The sequence below is a fragment of the Fukomys damarensis genome, unplaced genomic scaffold (assembly GCF_012274545.1).
Source record: "Fukomys damarensis isolate Sample0158 unplaced genomic scaffold, DMR_v1.0_HiC HiC_scaffold_16, whole genome shotgun sequence".
Taxonomy (NCBI): Eukaryota; Metazoa; Chordata; class Mammalia; order Rodentia; family Bathyergidae; genus Fukomys; species Fukomys damarensis.
In genome coordinates this window covers 89613140-89630037 of record NW_022900928.1, presented here as the reverse complement: position 1 = coordinate 89630037, position 16898 = coordinate 89613140, and the positions used below count along the sequence as shown (strand labels likewise).

The following is a 16898-nucleotide window of genomic DNA, read 5'->3' as shown; positions in this document are numbered from 1 at the left end:
ACTGGCGGTACAAGAGGGAAGTGAGCACCGGACAGCACAGGCGCCAGTCTGCATGGCCCCAGGGGACAAGGCCTGCGTCCCTTGATGGTCCCAGGTAGCCCTGCTTCCCTTCCTCCTCCTCCAGCTGTTTCCTTCCAGGGCCTGGTCTGTCGTGAGGCTCCCAGGGAGATAAGCAGAGCCAGGTGCCAGTCCGTAGAAGCCTGCTGTGTGGTCATGTTTTGGGTTTTGGTTTTGGTTTGCTTGTTTTCAGCACTGGGAACTGAAGCCAGGGCTGCAATCCCATTTATTTGGAGATAGAGCCTCACTAAGCTGATGGGGCTGAGCTCAAATGTGAGATCCCCCTGCCTCAGTGCCCTGCCAGAGCGCAGGGATTAGAACTGTGCACCACAGCACCTCCTTGGACAGCTCTGTGTCAAGGAGGAACTAGAATCTGCTGGACCAGTACCACCCCACAGTTCCGACTGAAGCCTGTACCTGCTGCATAGTGGCTGCCAGGTAAGGCCGCGGCGGTCTCTGCTGCCACCCCGGGGGTCTCCAGACTCACCAGGAGGGGAGCAGCACCCCTCTTTCCCGAAGGCAGCTGGGTCTAGAGAAGCTCCCAGCCCCACCCCAGACAAAGGGCCCAGAGGACCCCAGTGCCATCCTGGACTTGTCCCCAGCCTCAGCTGATTGAGAAGGTCAAAAAGCAAAAACACCTAACAGGCATGGTGGCACACACCTGTCACCCCAGCACTCGGGAGGCTGAGGCAGGAGGATTGCCATAAGTTTGAGGCCAGTCTGGGCTACACAGTGAGTTCAAGACTAGCCTGAACAATTTAAGGAGACTCTGTGTCAAAAAAAAAAGGAAAGACAAAAGCAAAACCACCCACTCACTGGGTATGGTGGTACATGTCTATAATCCTAGCACTCTGAGAGGCTGAGGCAGAAGGATCAGAAATTAGCCTAGACTTGGCAAGAACCTGTTTCAAAAATTTAAAAAAGGGTACAGATGTAGCTCAGTGGGAAGACCTGGGTTTGATCCTCAGCACCACCAAAAAATGAAAAGCAAACACCCTGAGCACAGGTCTTGCTCTCACACCCTTCCTCACACTCCACCTCACAGCGCCTTGCAGAGAGTGCAGTGTCCCCAGTGGGGAAGACAAATGGCAGCCTGAAGACAGTCAGCAGCTTTCCCAGCCCCCACCAGGCAGCACCCGCAGGAAAGCAGGCCCAGCTCAATCGCAGAGAATCCTGGGATGCCATTTGGGTTTCCTGTGATTCCACTGCGGAGCGTCTCCCAGGACCCTGTCTCTGAACAAGCCTAGGAAGGGAAAGCGGAGCCAAGTTGTGCATTGCCTGGCAATCTTACCAGGTAAGAGTTCGAGGCAGGTGGCAGGGCTTCCCCAGTGCAGTCTCTGGACCCAGATCCGAAACTACTGCCAATCTGCCAGAGATGAGGACAAAACTGAGAGGAGCATGTAGGGTCTCTGGGGCCAGGGCTATTTTGTTTTTGTTATTTTTGTTATTTGAGACAGGACTTGCCTGTGTATCTCAAGATGGCCTTGAATTTGCAGCGATTCTCCTGCTTCAGCCTCCCCAGTGTTGGGGAGAACCACTGTTTAAAAGCACTGGCAGATGTAAGCCAGGTGTGGTGTCTCACACCTGCCAGCCCAGCATTCAGGAGGCTGAGACAAGGATCACCACAGTTCTGAGGCCAGCACGGGCTACAAGGGTACACAATGAGTTCAGCACCAGCTTGAACTACATAGCAAGACCCTGTCTCAAATAAATAAATTCATACATACAAACATAGCATTGGCTGTCCTTGAATTTTGTCTTTGTCATTTTAAATTTCATTTTACCAGTAATCCATTTTCACTGATTAATATTTATTAAAGTATTGGTCTGTAAGGCTTTGGGAAATAAAAAGCAAACCAAAACTGAGTTTCACTACAAATGGTTTCAGAAGGCGGTGGGGTGGGGGTGACAAATGCCAAGGATTCAGAAAAGGCCACTCTGAGAACACAGAATCTTCCATCAGTCTTTTCCTATACTAACCAACAGCCACAGTTTATAAATCTAAACATAACCTTTTACCTTCTTTTGCTTTTCCCCAGGCTGACCTTGAACATGCAGCAATTCTCCTGCCTCGGCCTGAGTGCTGAGATTACAGGCATGTACCATGGTGCCTGGCCTTCAGCCCTCAATATTTTTAATTTCTTTTTCTTTCTTTCTTTCTTTTTTTTTTTTTTTTTTTTTTTTGTATTGAGGATCAAACTGAGGGACCTTGTGTTTTCGAGGCAGGCAGCAGTACCACTGAGCTAAATGCCCAGCCTTTAATTTCTTTATTTTTAACACACAGCTGAGGCTCACAATGCAAAATTGAAAAATTGCAATCTTTGGGCCAGGGATTTAGCTCAGTGGCGCAGTACCTACCTTGCAAGTGCAAGGTCGTAAGTTTGATCACTGGTACAGCAAAAAAAAAAAAAAAAAAAAAAAAAAAAAAGGAAAAAAAAAAAAAAAAAAAAAACTCCATCCTCACAGAAGATGCAACTCTAAAGATACAAGTACCTTGTAACCTCTCCCTGCCCAGTAGCTCGCCATAACCAGCGAAATCCGGTGGTTAATTTTTCCAAGTTTCTACCTCCTGGTGTGGATATATACATTTTTTGTTTGTTTGTTTTGTTTTGTTTTGTTACAAAAGAAGACCCTGTCTCAAAAGAAAAAAAACCTTTACTTCTATTATCACACCTAAGGCAGTCTTCACACGTGACAACAGCATGTTCCATACACATGTATCTCTTACACTGACAGCACATGTGTTTTGCTTTCCTGGCCTCTTCATAGGACATACTTTTTATGTTTGTTTCTTGTTTTTGTTTTGGAGACAGGGTCTCACTATGTAGTTCAGACAGCCCTGGAACTCACTGTGTAGCCCAGGCTGGCCTTAAAATTATGGCAATTCTCCTGCCTCAGCCTCCTCAGTTCTGGCATTATAGGTATGCACGACCATGCCTGGCCTGCCTTTTTTTAAAAAGTGACATTTTTTTCCTGCCCTTGGTGATAATGCCCAGTTCAGAGTGTAGTGTTTGGGTAAAGAAATCTGAATAATAGCTACACAGGGCAAAGGCTGCTAAATCACACAGGGCTTCTGTATTAATGTGGTTTGGGTGATATGTTAGGAGCACTGCCTACCGGAAGAATACTGACTGCATCTGAAATAATGAAATTTACAGCTAATAAGATGTAGGCTGGTCAGAGAGATACTTGTTTTCTTCACTAATGTTAGGCAGAAAGCATACAGCTAAATGCATACTGTGTGAGAATAGTCCTTTTGGATGAATTTCAGAGAAATAAACATACTGGCATGTGGCCACATATTGGTGGATTTCAAATTTATCAAACCTGGAAAGATGTATTCTCAGGAATTCTTTGCATCACAAATAGAACTCTTTTGAATTATTCTGATTTAATATTGGAAATTTTTGCCTGGCATTTTGGATATCACTCTTAATATCCAAGGACAAGAGTCATAAGACAGAATATATACTCTGATGTAATTTACTTCAAAAATATCTGGGAGGCTGAGGCAGGAGGAGCACATTGAGTTCGAGGCCAGCCTGTGCATCATAGTGAGTTCAAGGCCAGCCTGGATTACACAGAGAGACTGTCTCAAACAAACAGAAAAAAATATGTATATATCCACACCTGGAGGTAGAAACTTGGAAAAATTAACCAGATTTCACTGGTTATGGTGAGCTATAGGGCAAGGTGAGGTTATAAGGTATTTGTACCTTTAGAGTTGCATCTTCTGTGAGGATGGAGTTTTTACAATGAGCACATATTTGAATGAGGATTTTTTTTTTTTTTTTTTTTTTTTTTTTGCTGTACCAGTGATCGAACTCATGACCTTGCATGTTTGAGGCCGTGATGGTCCCCACTCCTCGCTCCTTCCTCTTGTTCTGCTCCATTTGACTTTGGAATGCAGCACTGAATTTTCTCCTTGCTGACTTGTTATGCTAGAGCAGCCCTTGCACGTCACTATTCAATAAACCACATGAAATCTACATTGTGAGCCCGCCTCAGCTGAGAAATAAAATTGATTTTTTTAAGGCATTTGGATTCACCAGAAACAACTGCCTTTTAACACTTGTCTGAACTTCTATGTAATTATTTTGAGGGCTCTGGGCTAGAAAGCAAATTGCATTATGTTCTTCTAAAAGTATACACTTAGGGAACTGTGTGTAATCCCTTTAGAGCAAGCTCGGCAAGTCACTGCAGGAAACTGTAATGTATAAATTCTATTAGATCATCCAGTTCCAGGGCTGGGAGTGAGTGACCTGGAGAATCCACAGATCCTAACCACCCCCTTGCACACAGTCTTCGAAAGCACAGCACCCAGGAGGCTGAGGCAGGAGGATCACTGTGAGTTCCAAGCCGGCCTTAACGACATAGTGAGACCCTGTCTCAAAAAAAGGAAAGAAAGAAAGGAGGAGATGGGTGAGAACTTTCTAGTTTTAGGATCCACTATTATGTACCTCACTAAGAACAGTTACAGAAATCACAGGTAAGCACTCCGTGACAGCCCCGGACCTGCCTTGTCATCAGGTAACTGACAGTGGCCATCAGGAGCCAAGTCTAGCCCAACCCAGGTGACCCCACCCAGCTCCCCACAGCACGAGGTGACACAGAGGCCAACTCAGCGACTTTAAATCATGGCTCCCCTGCCCGAGGACGGCCTCCTTGGCAAATGCTAAGAAGCCTTTCTCAAATAGGATCAAAGCAAGTCAGGCCCTGCCCTAAAATGAAAGCCCGAAGTTCCCCTCATGCCATCCCGGTCACCACCTCTGTCCCTATTCAGACCCTAAAATACCTTTCATTTCCTACAATCTGAGAGCAAGATGCAGGGCTGTAACAGCCATCCATTCAGCGGGTGTTTTGTTTTGTTTTGTTGTGTTGTCTTTTTCCAGACAGGGTCTCACTGTGTAGCTCAGGCTGGCCTCGAACTTTAAGGGATCCTCCTGCCTCAGCCTCCCGAATGCTGACAGTCCAGGAGTGTATCCCTGCGCCCGCTCTGGCTTACCGTTTTGGAGATTTCAGTCCCTGGCTGGTTGACCTCGTTGTCTCTGGGCCTAGGACGAAGCAGCACATCCACGTCTGGAGTGCACAGCAAAGCCGCCAGCTCAGGCCCCAGCTCAGAACTGCAACGCAAATAAAGAGGAAGAGACCTAGTCCCACAATCCCTTTGGAGGGAATGCCCCGCCCTCGTGATCCGTGACCTCCCGCCAGGCCCCGCCTCTTAAAGGTTCCATCACCTCCCACTGAGGCCAAACTGGGGACTAAGCTTTTTTCTGGTGGGGGGGAACTAAGCTTTTTAAGGCCTGGGTCAGGTCCATACTATAGCATCTTCTATTATACAGAGGCCACCAGCACTGAACAGGCCTCTTGAGTCCTATGTCACCGTCCTGCATCCCTCATGCCCCACATCATACATGTTCTATGCAACTGCCACCTTTAACTGGAGGAATCTCCTAGGGTTCAACCTCTAGTGATACGGCCTTAGGAGGAAGTCCACAAATACCTTGCAACAAGCAACATTAAATAAATAAATGAATGAAATGAAATAGAAATCTCTTTCACGCTCAGTGTAACTCAGAATTTCCGAAATTTGACCACAGAAATCTTTTTTCATCTATCTCTTCCAAGCTTGTGCTCTTTAGACTACTTGGTGGAAAAAAAGATCTATTCCAAGACTCATTTTCCAGAAGACTTGAGGCCCAGAGGTGGCAAAGAGCTGACCAGAGCTGTTAGTTTTGTCTGTTTTTTTGTGGTACTGGGGATCGAACTCAGGACCTTGTGCTTGTAAGACAACAGCACCACTGAGCTAAATCCCTGGTCCACCTGGCTTTTAACTCACTATGTTGCCCATGCTGGTCTCAAAGTCACAGAAATCATCCTGCTTCAGCCTCCCAAGTGCTGAGATTACCAGAGTGTGTGACTATGCCCACTGCCTGTCAGCTCTTCAAGAAGTATAACTGCCCTCTGAAAATAACCCCTATGTAGTACAACTTTATCTTTAGCACAATATGGAGACATTTTAAAGCTAAGAAATTAGAAATCCTGATTAAGAGAAGAGAAAGGGCTAGGAAAGGAAGATGAGAAACTGCTTTCTCATCACTCACCCTGAAATAAAGTTAGTTCATTAAAAAGTTATGAGGCTGGGCATGGTGGCACACGCCTGTAATCCCAGCACTCTGGAGGCTGAGGCAGGAGGATCACTGTGAGTTTGAGACCAGCCTGGGCTACACAGTGAGTTCCAGGTCAGTCTCGACTACATAGTGAGACCCTGTCTCAAAAAACCAAAAAAAAAAAAAAAAAAAGTTATGCAAGCTGGCCATGGTGGCACACACCAGTAATCCCACCATGCAGGAGGCTGAGGTAGGAGGATCACTGTGAATTCAAGGCCAGCATGGGGCCCAAGATTTTGCTCAGTGGTGCTGCGCCTGCCTTGCAAGTGCAAGGTCCTGAGTTTGACCCCTGCTACCAAAAAAAAAAAAAAAAAAAGGTCAGCCTGAATTACATGGTGAAACCTTGTCTCAAAAAGAAAAAAGTTAAGCAAAGGCTAGGGTTATCTCAGCTACTGGGAGGCTCAGGTAGGAGGATCAGAGTTTGAGGTCAGCCTGGACAATTTAGTGAGATCCTGTCCCAAAATGAATATAAATAAAGGGCTAAGAAAGCAGCTCAGCACTCCCTGGGGTCAATTCCAAGTACTAGAAAAAACAAAAAGGTTAAACAAATATAAAAGCAATATCTAGAAGAAATTATTATAGGAGAATCTGTAACTGAATTACCAATATGAGAAACAGTCTTAAAAACAAAGAAAGAGCCGGGGATTTGGCTTAGTGGTGCTGCTGCCTGCCTCACAAGCACCTGAGTTTGATCCCTGGTACAGAAAGACAAAAACAAAAACAAAACAAAGAAACCATAGAAGCGAAAAAAACTACTAAAAATGAAAATGTTTATATATCAGAGCAACATACAATTAAAGGCAAACTAGCAAAATATTTTCAGCCCAGGCAACAGATTCAGTTAATTTTTAAACAATTTATGTAAGAATGTAAATAAATCAGTGGGTAAAGCCTTGGAGGAGAAATGTTAGTTAACTTGGAAAAGGCTCATGCTAACTGCAAGTAAACAAACACAAATTGAAGCTCTAAGAAATCCCTGTCAGCCGTCAAATGATCAAAGCTTGAAGAAAGGTCATTTCTGGAGAACAGGCAACCTTGGAAATATCTGCTTTATGTACCAGTATGGACAAGCAGGTGCAACGACAGGCTGCCACAGTGCAAATAGTATCGAGTTTCTTTTCTGTTTGCTTGTTTTGAGACAGGGTACCGCTATATAGTTCAGCCCTGAACCCACTGTGGAACCTGAGTTGGCCTCCAGCTCAGCATGATCCTCCTGCCTCAGCCTCCCTCATGTGACAATTACAGATATGCATCACTGCACCCGGCTCCTCCAGTTTCTCACAATGGTATGGGGAAAACACTTTGACTTCATATGGAAACCTGACTCGCTTACTCGCTGGATGAGTTGCTTGTCTGACTGACTTGGCCGTCACCACCCTTCACAGTGACAGAAGTGACCACAGGCACAACAGCAACACAAGGGCGAGGCAGGCTGATCGCCTCCTGGCCACAGCATCCACACCGGAGTCATCCGCCTTGCTGAAGCAGGACTTCATTTTCTGTAGCCGTCTGAACAAGCTGGTTACTCCGCTGCAGTTTAAAATGGAAAGAAGGTATTATTAACGGGAGTCCAGGAACACAGAAATACTGTGGGTAATAGGAAAAAGGAAAGGACGGAGATGCCACACAAGGCAGGTGGCGCCACACCTGCCTCGCAAGTGCAAGGTCCTGAGTTCAATCCCCAGTACAAAAAAAAAAAGTCAATAGCCATTCTGTACACAAAAAACAGACTCACAGGGAGAAATAACCCCTTTCACAATAGCATCCCAAAAATGAAATACCTAGGAATCAATCTAATATAGGAAGGAAAGGCCTCTATGTTGAAAACTATAGTACTCTGAAAAAGGAGATTGAAAAGATTATCAGAAAATGGAAAGACATCCCTTGTTCTTGGATAGGAAGAACCAATATAGTGAAAATGGCCATACTTCCAAAATTGTTATACAGATTCAATGCAACCCCAATCAAAATCCCAGCAGCAGGGCTGGGGATTTAGCTCAGCGGTTCCACCACCACCTACCTTTCGATCACAAGGTTCCAAGTTTGATCCCTGATACCAAAACCAAAACAAAAACAACAACAAAAAATCACAACAACACATCTCACACAATTAGAAAAAACAATCCTAAAATTCATTTGGAGCCAGAAAAGACCTATAATAGCAAAGGCAATTCTGGGTAATAAAGACAAATCTTGGATTTAACATAATCCCTGACTTTAAATTATACTACAAAGTTACAATGATAAAAACAGCATGGACCAGGAAAAAAAAAACAAAACAAAACAATAAAACACTTCCTGATAAATCCTTTGCCAGGCGTTGTGGTGCACGCCTGTAATCCCAGCATTTAGGAGGCTGAGGCAGGAGGATCGCTGTGAGTGCTGTGAGTTCGAGACCAGCCTGGGCTACATAGTGAGTTCCAGGTCAATCTCAACTACACAGAGAGACCCTGTCTCAAAAAAACAAAAAACAAAACAAACAAACAAAACAGCATGGTAGTGGCAAAATAACAGACCTGAGGGCTGAGGTTTAGCTCAGTAGTTCCACCACCTGCTTCACAAGCTCAGGTTCCTGAGTTCGATCCCTGGCAAACAAACAAACAAAAAAAAACCAGACCTGAGGTTCAGTGGAAGACACTAGAGATTGCAGAAACAACTCCAGATATACTCAGTCATCTGATCTTTGACAAAGGAGCCAGACACCCTCACTGGAAGAAAGACAGCCTCTTTAATAAATGGTGCTGGAAAAACTGTCATTCCATATGCGGAAGATTGAAACTAGACCCATATCTTTCACCATGCACTAACCTAAAATCAAAATGGATCGAAGATCTAAATATTAAAACAGAAACACTAACTCTGCTGGAAGAGAGAATAGGTAGAATTCTTGAGGACATAGAAATGGGCAAAGGCTTCATGGAAAAAAACCAGACCACTTGGGAAATACTACAAAAAATCAACAACTGGGACCTCACCTTATTAAAAAAAACTTTTGCACAGCAAGAGAAACCAGAGAGTGAAAAGGAAACCCAGAGTGGGAAAAAAAAAATTTTTTTTACCAGCTAATCAGCTAAAGGACTATTATCTAGAATATATAAAGACCTAAAAAAATCAGAACCCCCAAATTTAAAGACCCTATGAAAAATGGGCATCTGAAATAAAAACACACTTCTCAGATGAAGAATTAGAAGTGGCAAATAAATATATTTAAATGGTTCAACATCGGACCAGGGATTTAGCTCAGTGGTCCCACCACCTGCCTTGTAAGCGCAGGGAACCAAGTTTGATCCCAGCACCCCCCCAAACTAGTTCAACATCACTCATCATTTGAAAGATGCAAATTAAAACAATGCTGAGGGCCAGGGATTTAGCTCAGTGGTTCAGTGGCCTGCCTCGAAAGGGCAAGGACCCGAGTTCGATGCCCCAGTACCAAAAAAAAAAAAAAAAAAAAAAAGCTGAGATTCCATCTCACTCCAAAAAGAATAGGTGCTATCAAGAAATAACAAATGCTGGGGGGAAAAATGCTGGAGGGGCTGTGGGGAATAAAGGAACCCTTCTCCACTGCTGGTGGAGTACAGACTGGTACAACCACTGTGGAAATCATTGCGGAAATTCCTCAAACTAAAGCTAGAGGTTCCATTTGACACAGCTATACCTCTTCTTGGTATCTTTCTAAAAGAATTAAAACCATCATACCACAGCAGTATATGAACACCCCTGTTTATAGCAGCACAGTTTATAATAGCTAAATCTTAAAAACAGCCCACATGCCTATCAACAAATGAGTGCATAAAGATACAATACAGTACTACAATAAAGTACTTTGTACTATAGAGTACTACTCTGCCATAAAGATGAGCTTCAGACATTTATAGCTAAATGGGTGGACCTTGAGACCAGACTCTTAGGTGAAATAAATTGGATAAATATGTTTAAATATCACTTTGTTTCTCTAGTGTGAGAAAATCATAGTGAAAATAAAGACTGAAATGTATAATGGATGTTAGGAAATGGGAAGAAAGTGTTCCAATGGGAAGGGGAACAAGGGAGGAGGGAGGGAGAAAGGAAGGGACAAGAAAACATTGAAAATAGAAAAAATGCAAATAAATGTTTTGTAAATGGGGAGGGGAGGGGGCATGGGGGGAAAGGGATAAAGTAAAATTATATACATATATATATATATATATTTGAGGGTACCAGAGATTGAACTCTGTTCCTTGTGCTTTCAAGGCAGGAGGTGAAACCACTGAGCTAAAATCCCTAGCCCAATAAAATTTATTATAAAAACAAAATCAGGAGAGGCCAGGGCTTAAACTCAGTGGTCCCTCTGTCTGCCTCGCAAGCACAAGGTCTGAAATTCGATATCCAGTACCAAAACCAACCAAAACAAAAAAAGAATCAGAAGCTCTGTGCCTAATTTAGTAGAGGAAAAGGAAGAAAGGCTGCTATGGAAGAAATACATGGGTTTCTTCAGCAAAAGACAAGTGGGCTGGGCATGGTGGGGCACGCCTGTGATCCCAGCACAGGAAGCTGTGGCAGAAGGATTCTGAGGAGTTCCCAGGCCAGCCTAGGTTACATAGTGAGTGCAGGGCCAGCCTGAATTACAAAGTCAGACCTTGCTTAAAAAAAAAAAAAAAAAAAAAAATATCTTTTCACAAGAACAAGAGATAAGAAGTCTTGTGATACCAGGCATGGCGGCACATGCCTGTGATCCTAGCACTCGGGAGGCTGAGGCAGGAGGGTCGCTGTGAGTTCAAGACCAATCTGGGCTACATAGTGAGTTCCAGGTCAGTCTCAACTACATAGTGAGACCCTGTCTCAGAGAGAAAGAAAAGGAAGGAAGGAAGGAAGGAAGGAAGGAATTTTTTATCTGTATGGGTATGAGAGGTATTTCTTCTTTTTGTTTTCTGAGACAGCATCATTGTGTAGTTCAGGCTGATCACCCAAGCTGGACTCAAGCTTGCAGCAACCCTCCTGACTCAGCCTCCAGAGTGCTAGGATTACAGGTGTTTGCCACCACACCTAGCTGAGGACTTTCTTCTTGAGGGCATTAAAACTCCCCCAGGGAGGGCATTTATGAGTAGACATAACCCAAAGATAGAATTTAGGGTAAACCCATTTCACAGAAGATTGTGCTTTTAGTCATATAAGGGAAGACATGGGAAAGGTTCTTCCTGCCTGTATTGAGTCATAGTTTCCTTAAGCTGACAGGAATCCTGAGGTTAAAGTGGCATATTTCAGGGTAATATATCCCAATACTATAAAAGGAGGAGAAAAGCAGATGTGTTCCACCAATTCCTAAAGCCGAAGGAACATAATATAAATGAAATATTTTAAAGTGCAAGTCTTTATACAAACTACAATGATCACTATTAAATTCCCACCTTAAATGAAATCTCTAAATTTATAATTGCCATTAGATCAATTCTCTACCTTTAAAATATAGCACTTGATAACATTTCTAATATCTTGTAATCTATTGTTTTTCCTAGGTTACATGTTTGTTGGCTTGTTTTTATTTGTGGTATTTTTGAGACAGAGTCTTGCTATGTAGTTCAGGTAGAGCTTGAACTTGCTCTGTAGCCCAGGCTGGCCTCAAACTTTCCGGGATCCTCCTGCCTCAGCCTTTTGAGGGCTGGGGTTACAGGTGTGCATCTCCATGCCCCACTGTTTTCTCTTTCAAGTCAATAAGCCAGCTAGTTTAGTCATTAGAGATTCCTAAGCTTTTTATACCTCCATTTTCTCAAGGACAGTTTTAAAATACAGGTGTATTTAAGGGTTTCTTCGTTTTGGGGGTTTTTCTTTTCTTTTTCTTTTTTTTTTTTTTAATTCTTAACTCAATCCCAATACAGTTTCTAAAGTTTTTCTCATTACTCACAGTAATTAGGAAGTCACCCGGGTTTTTTTTTTTTTTTCTGAAAATTTTCCTGGTTTTGTCTTTACAGGAAGAGCAGCAAGTTACTAGGAAAACCCTAAGAAATATTTTGAGTAAAGTGCTCTAGGTTGAATAAGCACAGGAAGTCGATCGAAATTTCCCCAAGGGAATTTTTTTTTTAACCAGCAAAAAAAAGGTGGTAGATATCCTTAAGAGATAACTCAAACGGTGCTATTATCTGAATGGGTTTACTATTGGGTTTTTTTTTTTTCAATTGGGTCTCACTATGTAGTTGAGACTGACCTGGAACTCACTATGTAGCCCAGGCTGGTCTCGAACTCACAGCGATCCTCCTGCCTCAGCCTCCCGAGTGCTGGGATTACAGGCCTGCGTCACCACGCCCGGCCTTTTTTTTAATTTTTAAATAAAAATGTATTTCATGCTTTAGTTTCGGGGTTTAATTCACATCTGACAAACACTGGGGTTCAGCTCACACTCACCGAAACCCTCTGCCCTAAAGACTCTATCTTCATATTTTCGTTGATAATTTTTTATAATGTGCAAAATACGTTGGGTATAGGTAATCTTCTCCCGGGCCCTCCTTAGATTTTCATTATCAGTATTGAAAGCTTGCAAAGGTCAACCGCCCTTTGAACCTTCTCCATCAGCGCTTGACAGGAAATACCCCCGGCCCGCCGTGGGTAGAGAAAGTGAGTAATTTATATGTGATTCATCCACGACAGCTGGCGCGAGGGGTGGGGGGACGGGGCCGGGCACGACACTCCAGCTCTCGGGTCCTCGGCTTGACTCTTCGACTCTAACCAGTTAGAGACACCGGTGTGGACGATCCGGTTCTGGCGATGAACGCGGCCACAGGCGGGACCTGGGTCCCAGAACCTCGCAGCGTGGCCCTGCCTGAAACCGATTTGAAATTAACAGGTCGGAGGCCCCGCCCCCACTTCCGCCCCGCCGCACCCGGCGCAGGGGCCCGGCATCACCGCCCCGTTTACTTTCATAGTTAGCTGGGAGCTACCCACAATGCATCTGTTAGAAAATGAAATGCAAAACAGCTTGGTGATTAACATAAACCTTACCATTACTACTTAAGAGAGAGTAATTTTGTGTTGTCTTCCTTGTATTGAATCTGAAGTTTGCCCGTCTTATTTTCACTGGGGCAACATGGGGTTGGTGGATTGGATTAAAGGCCACAAAAAAATCTCCTTACTGTAAAAGGATTTTCAATGTGCACTATAAATACCCAAAGATTCGCTCGTGCATCTAGTTGGTCCGAAGGTTGTGGGTTATTGTTAAACTGATTAACATTGTCTCCCCCCACACCCATGCTTGACTAACTGTGTGTTTTGTCTTCACGTTTGAAACTGGCGGAGTTTATAAAAATTAGCCAGAAGTTGCGGATGGATGTAAGCTCCTCTCTTTTTCAAAATTTTTATAAGCTTCTTTTTCTTAGTAAAATTAACTTTGCAGCAACATTCGTGTTAACCTTCAAATGCTTGGGAAAAAACATGCAAAAGGAATAATTGTGGTATAATTCTGAACTGATTAAAGAATGTATTCAGTTTTTACAAAATCTTATCATGGTAATTTGCTGTTTACAACAATGCATTTCTCAAAATTCCGGAGGAGGAGAATGAATTGAAAAAAGCTTTTAAAATACACATGGCATGGCGGTATACGCCTGTAATCCCAGCACTCGGAGGCTGAGGTAGGAGGATCTCTGTGAGTTTGAGACCAGCCTGGGCTACAAAGTGAATTCCAGGTCAGTCTCAACTACATAGTAAAACCCTGTCTCAAAAAATAAACAACTACAACAAACTAAAAACCACAAACAAAACAAAAAATACACATAGCATGAACTACATGGATAGAAAAATCTGAAGGAAGCCTGATGTGCTCATGGTGCATGTCTATAATCCCAGTGCTCAGGACGCTGGGGCAGGAGGATCTCTGAGAGTTCAAAGCCAGCATAGGCTACATAATGAGTCCAAGATCAGTATAAACTATATAGCCAGACCTTGCCTCAAACAAACAAACAAACAAAAACAAAAAACAAAAACAAACCCTAACAAAACAAAACCTCCAAAGAATAATCCACCAAATTATGAACAGTGCTTGCATAACTTTGGGGAGTGGCATTTCAGAGGTGAAGGAATCATTCAGTATAAAAAAATATATAAAAAGTGTGTTAAGGTGAACTCCATACTTATGTAGGTATCTGCAAGTAATGTACATGTTTGCATAAGCTTTTTTTTTGTTTGTTTTGTTTGGGTTTTTTTGGAGACAGGGTCTCCCTGTGTAGTTCAGGCTGGCCTTGAACTCACTATGTAGCCCAGGCTGGCCTCTAACTCACAGCAATCCTCCTGCCTCAGTCTCCCAACTGCTGGGATCACAGGGGTGTATCACCATACCAGGCTGCATAAATTTATTTGTCTCACATCCAAAATATACAGGTTCAAGAAAGTTAAAATATATAGATTCCCAGACCAGGCTCAACCTCCAGCTCACAAGCAGGTAGGGAAGGAGATAACTGCTGGTGGCTGCATTGCAACAGGGCTTCCTAGCTCCTTGTTGTCCTGGCTTTCATTCTGCAGCTGTCAGCCGGGAGCTGTGTCTGCAGTTCCTGCAAAGTTTATACATAGCTTTGCTTGTTTGTTTTGGTTTTTTGCGACAGGGTCTCACTATGTAGTTCAGATTGCTCTGGAACACAGTGTAGCCCAGGCTGGTCTCCAACTCACAGCCATCCTCCTGCCTCAGCCTCCCGAGGGCTGGGATTCCAGGCATGCGCCACCATGGCGGCTATACACAGTTTTAATCAACAGAGCAAATCTCATTAGCAAATAAATGAAACTGCATTGTGTACCCTCTATGGTAGATTTACTCAAAGAGAAAAATTTTAGATCTTGAAAAACTTCAAAGGAGGACCTTTGAGCCTTTTTTTTCTTCTTCAATAGTTCAATAGTGGGGATGGAACCCAAGACTTTCATTCACACTGAGCCACAATCGCAGATCTTTTTTTTTTTTAATTTTGAGGTAGGGGACTGGGGATTTAGCATGGTGACACTGTGCCTGCCTTTCAAGTGCAAGGTCCTGAGTTCGATCTCTGTACCAAAAAACAAAAATTTTGAGACAGGGTCTCACTTAGTTGCCAATAACTCAGGCTGGGCTCAAATTTATAGTCTTCCTGCCTCATCTCAGAGTACTTGGATTACAACCTTGCTTCACCATGCCTGACTTGAACTCTTAATACCTAAACTCTGAATCTATAAAAAAAATTTTTTTTTGTTTTGTTTATCCAGGGGAGAATGCTAGCACAGTTCCCCACTACCACAGATTACGCAGTCAAGCTTCCTGCATTCGGGGAAATCAGAGGTCAGCACATCCAGAGTGGATGAAGTCTTGCCCTGGGAAAACCACCTTCATGCTATCTTCCCTGCCAGGTAAGTATTGAATTTAAAAATATTAAGATAGAGGACAGGAGTCTGGGGGTTTAGCTCAGTGGTTCCACCGCCTACTTTACAAGCACAAGGACCTGAGTTCAATTCTCCAAATATCCCCCCACCACAAAAGATACACGATGAGAGAAATGGCTTATTACAGTCTTGTTTCATGTTATGAAATAACAGATACCCGAGGCTCTGTTTTTGAGACCAAAACATCTCTGGGAGATAAGGTGACTGTATGTACGGCAGGGAGGTGAAAATGCTTGAAATGGGTGCTGTCCCTGACCCTGTCATTTCAGGGAATTCTGCCATGATCTGCCTCCTGTGTTCCTCATCCATGCCCTTGTGTAATCCTCTGTCCTTGAGTGTAACCTCAATATATCATCTCCTTTCAAAGGACTAGAGTCAGGCTGAAGTGAAGTCTCTGTCTCCTTTGCTCTGGGGAAAGCCCCCTGCCACGTGTTGAATGTCCCCTGGGCCTCCAGATGACCGCAGCCCAGCCGGCATCTTCCTGGTGGCCTCCAGAGTCCCCTGCCCCGCGCGCCAGTGGACCCTGCCCAGACTCCTGCCCCACGGCTACACTGTCTGAAGCTGGGTTCCCTGCAGGGGTCGGGGGAGCAACCTTTCACGGGCTACCGAGAGGGCCGGCTCTGCTCTGCTTCCAGAGCCTCCCCAGAAAACAGGCCCGGGCCTTTCATTCCCTCATTTCAGCCAGAAATGCTCCTGGCCTCCAGAGAAAGAAGGCTGACTGCTGTAAGAAATGATAAACATAAACATTCTGATAGCAGAGAGCACCTGGGTCCAGATATGCAGAACACGGAGCGTGATAAAGGAGACAAGACTAGCAAAGCTGGCTGGGGAAATGAGAAGGACCCGTCCATCACAAGGTCTCAAGACGGCGCCGATATGTGGGCCACCACGAGGCGTGGATGTGGCATAAAACAAGATTGGATGCGCCCTCTAGCCTGACTTCCCGCGGTAGCCCAGCTGCATCTCCCAGACAAAGCATGTACTTTTATTTTTGCTTTGATCTTCCTTTTCTCTTTTTCTGCCCAAGTTCGCTCAATAGTTGAGACACCTGGAGCTCACTATGTAGCCCAGGCTGGTCTCGATCTCACATTGGTCCTCCTGCCTCAGCCTCCCGAGTGCTGGGATTACAGGTGTGTGCTACCATGCGTGGCTAGTGAGCCATTTCTAAAGAAACTATACTGTAATAAGAGGATCCCTGCAAGTTAGAGCCAGCCTGGGCTACACAGTGAGTTCAAGCCAGTCTGGACTACATAGCAGGACCCCATCAAAAAGGAAGAAGATAAAAAAGGAAAGGAAGAAGGAGTGAAA

The 16898-nt window shown here is 44.1% G+C and overlaps 1 protein-coding gene and 1 pseudogene across 3 annotated transcripts in view; both read right to left on the bottom strand.

Moving 5' to 3' along the window:
* Window positions 1–7642, bottom strand: part of Ezh2 (enhancer of zeste 2 polycomb repressive complex 2 subunit) — an 88493-nt gene extending 80851 nt beyond the window's left edge. For 2 of the 3 annotated variants that reach the window (XM_010638587.2, XM_010638584.2), the window contains exons 1-2: window positions 7561–7642; window positions 5063–5180 (exon numbers count right to left, since the gene is read on the bottom strand). In XM_010638587.2, the coding sequence (XP_010636889.1) occupies window positions 5063–5130 (68 nt within the window). In that variant the 5' untranslated portion in view covers window positions 5131–5180; window positions 7561–7642. The remainder of the gene's footprint in view (window positions 1–5062; window positions 5181–7560) is intronic. The other variant, XM_010638595.2, reaches the window with a different exon arrangement.
* A 7771-nt stretch (window positions 7643–15413) lies between these two features.
* Window positions 15414–15565, bottom strand: LOC117286480 (annotated as a pseudogene).
* Window positions 15566–16898: the final 1333 nt, after the last annotated feature.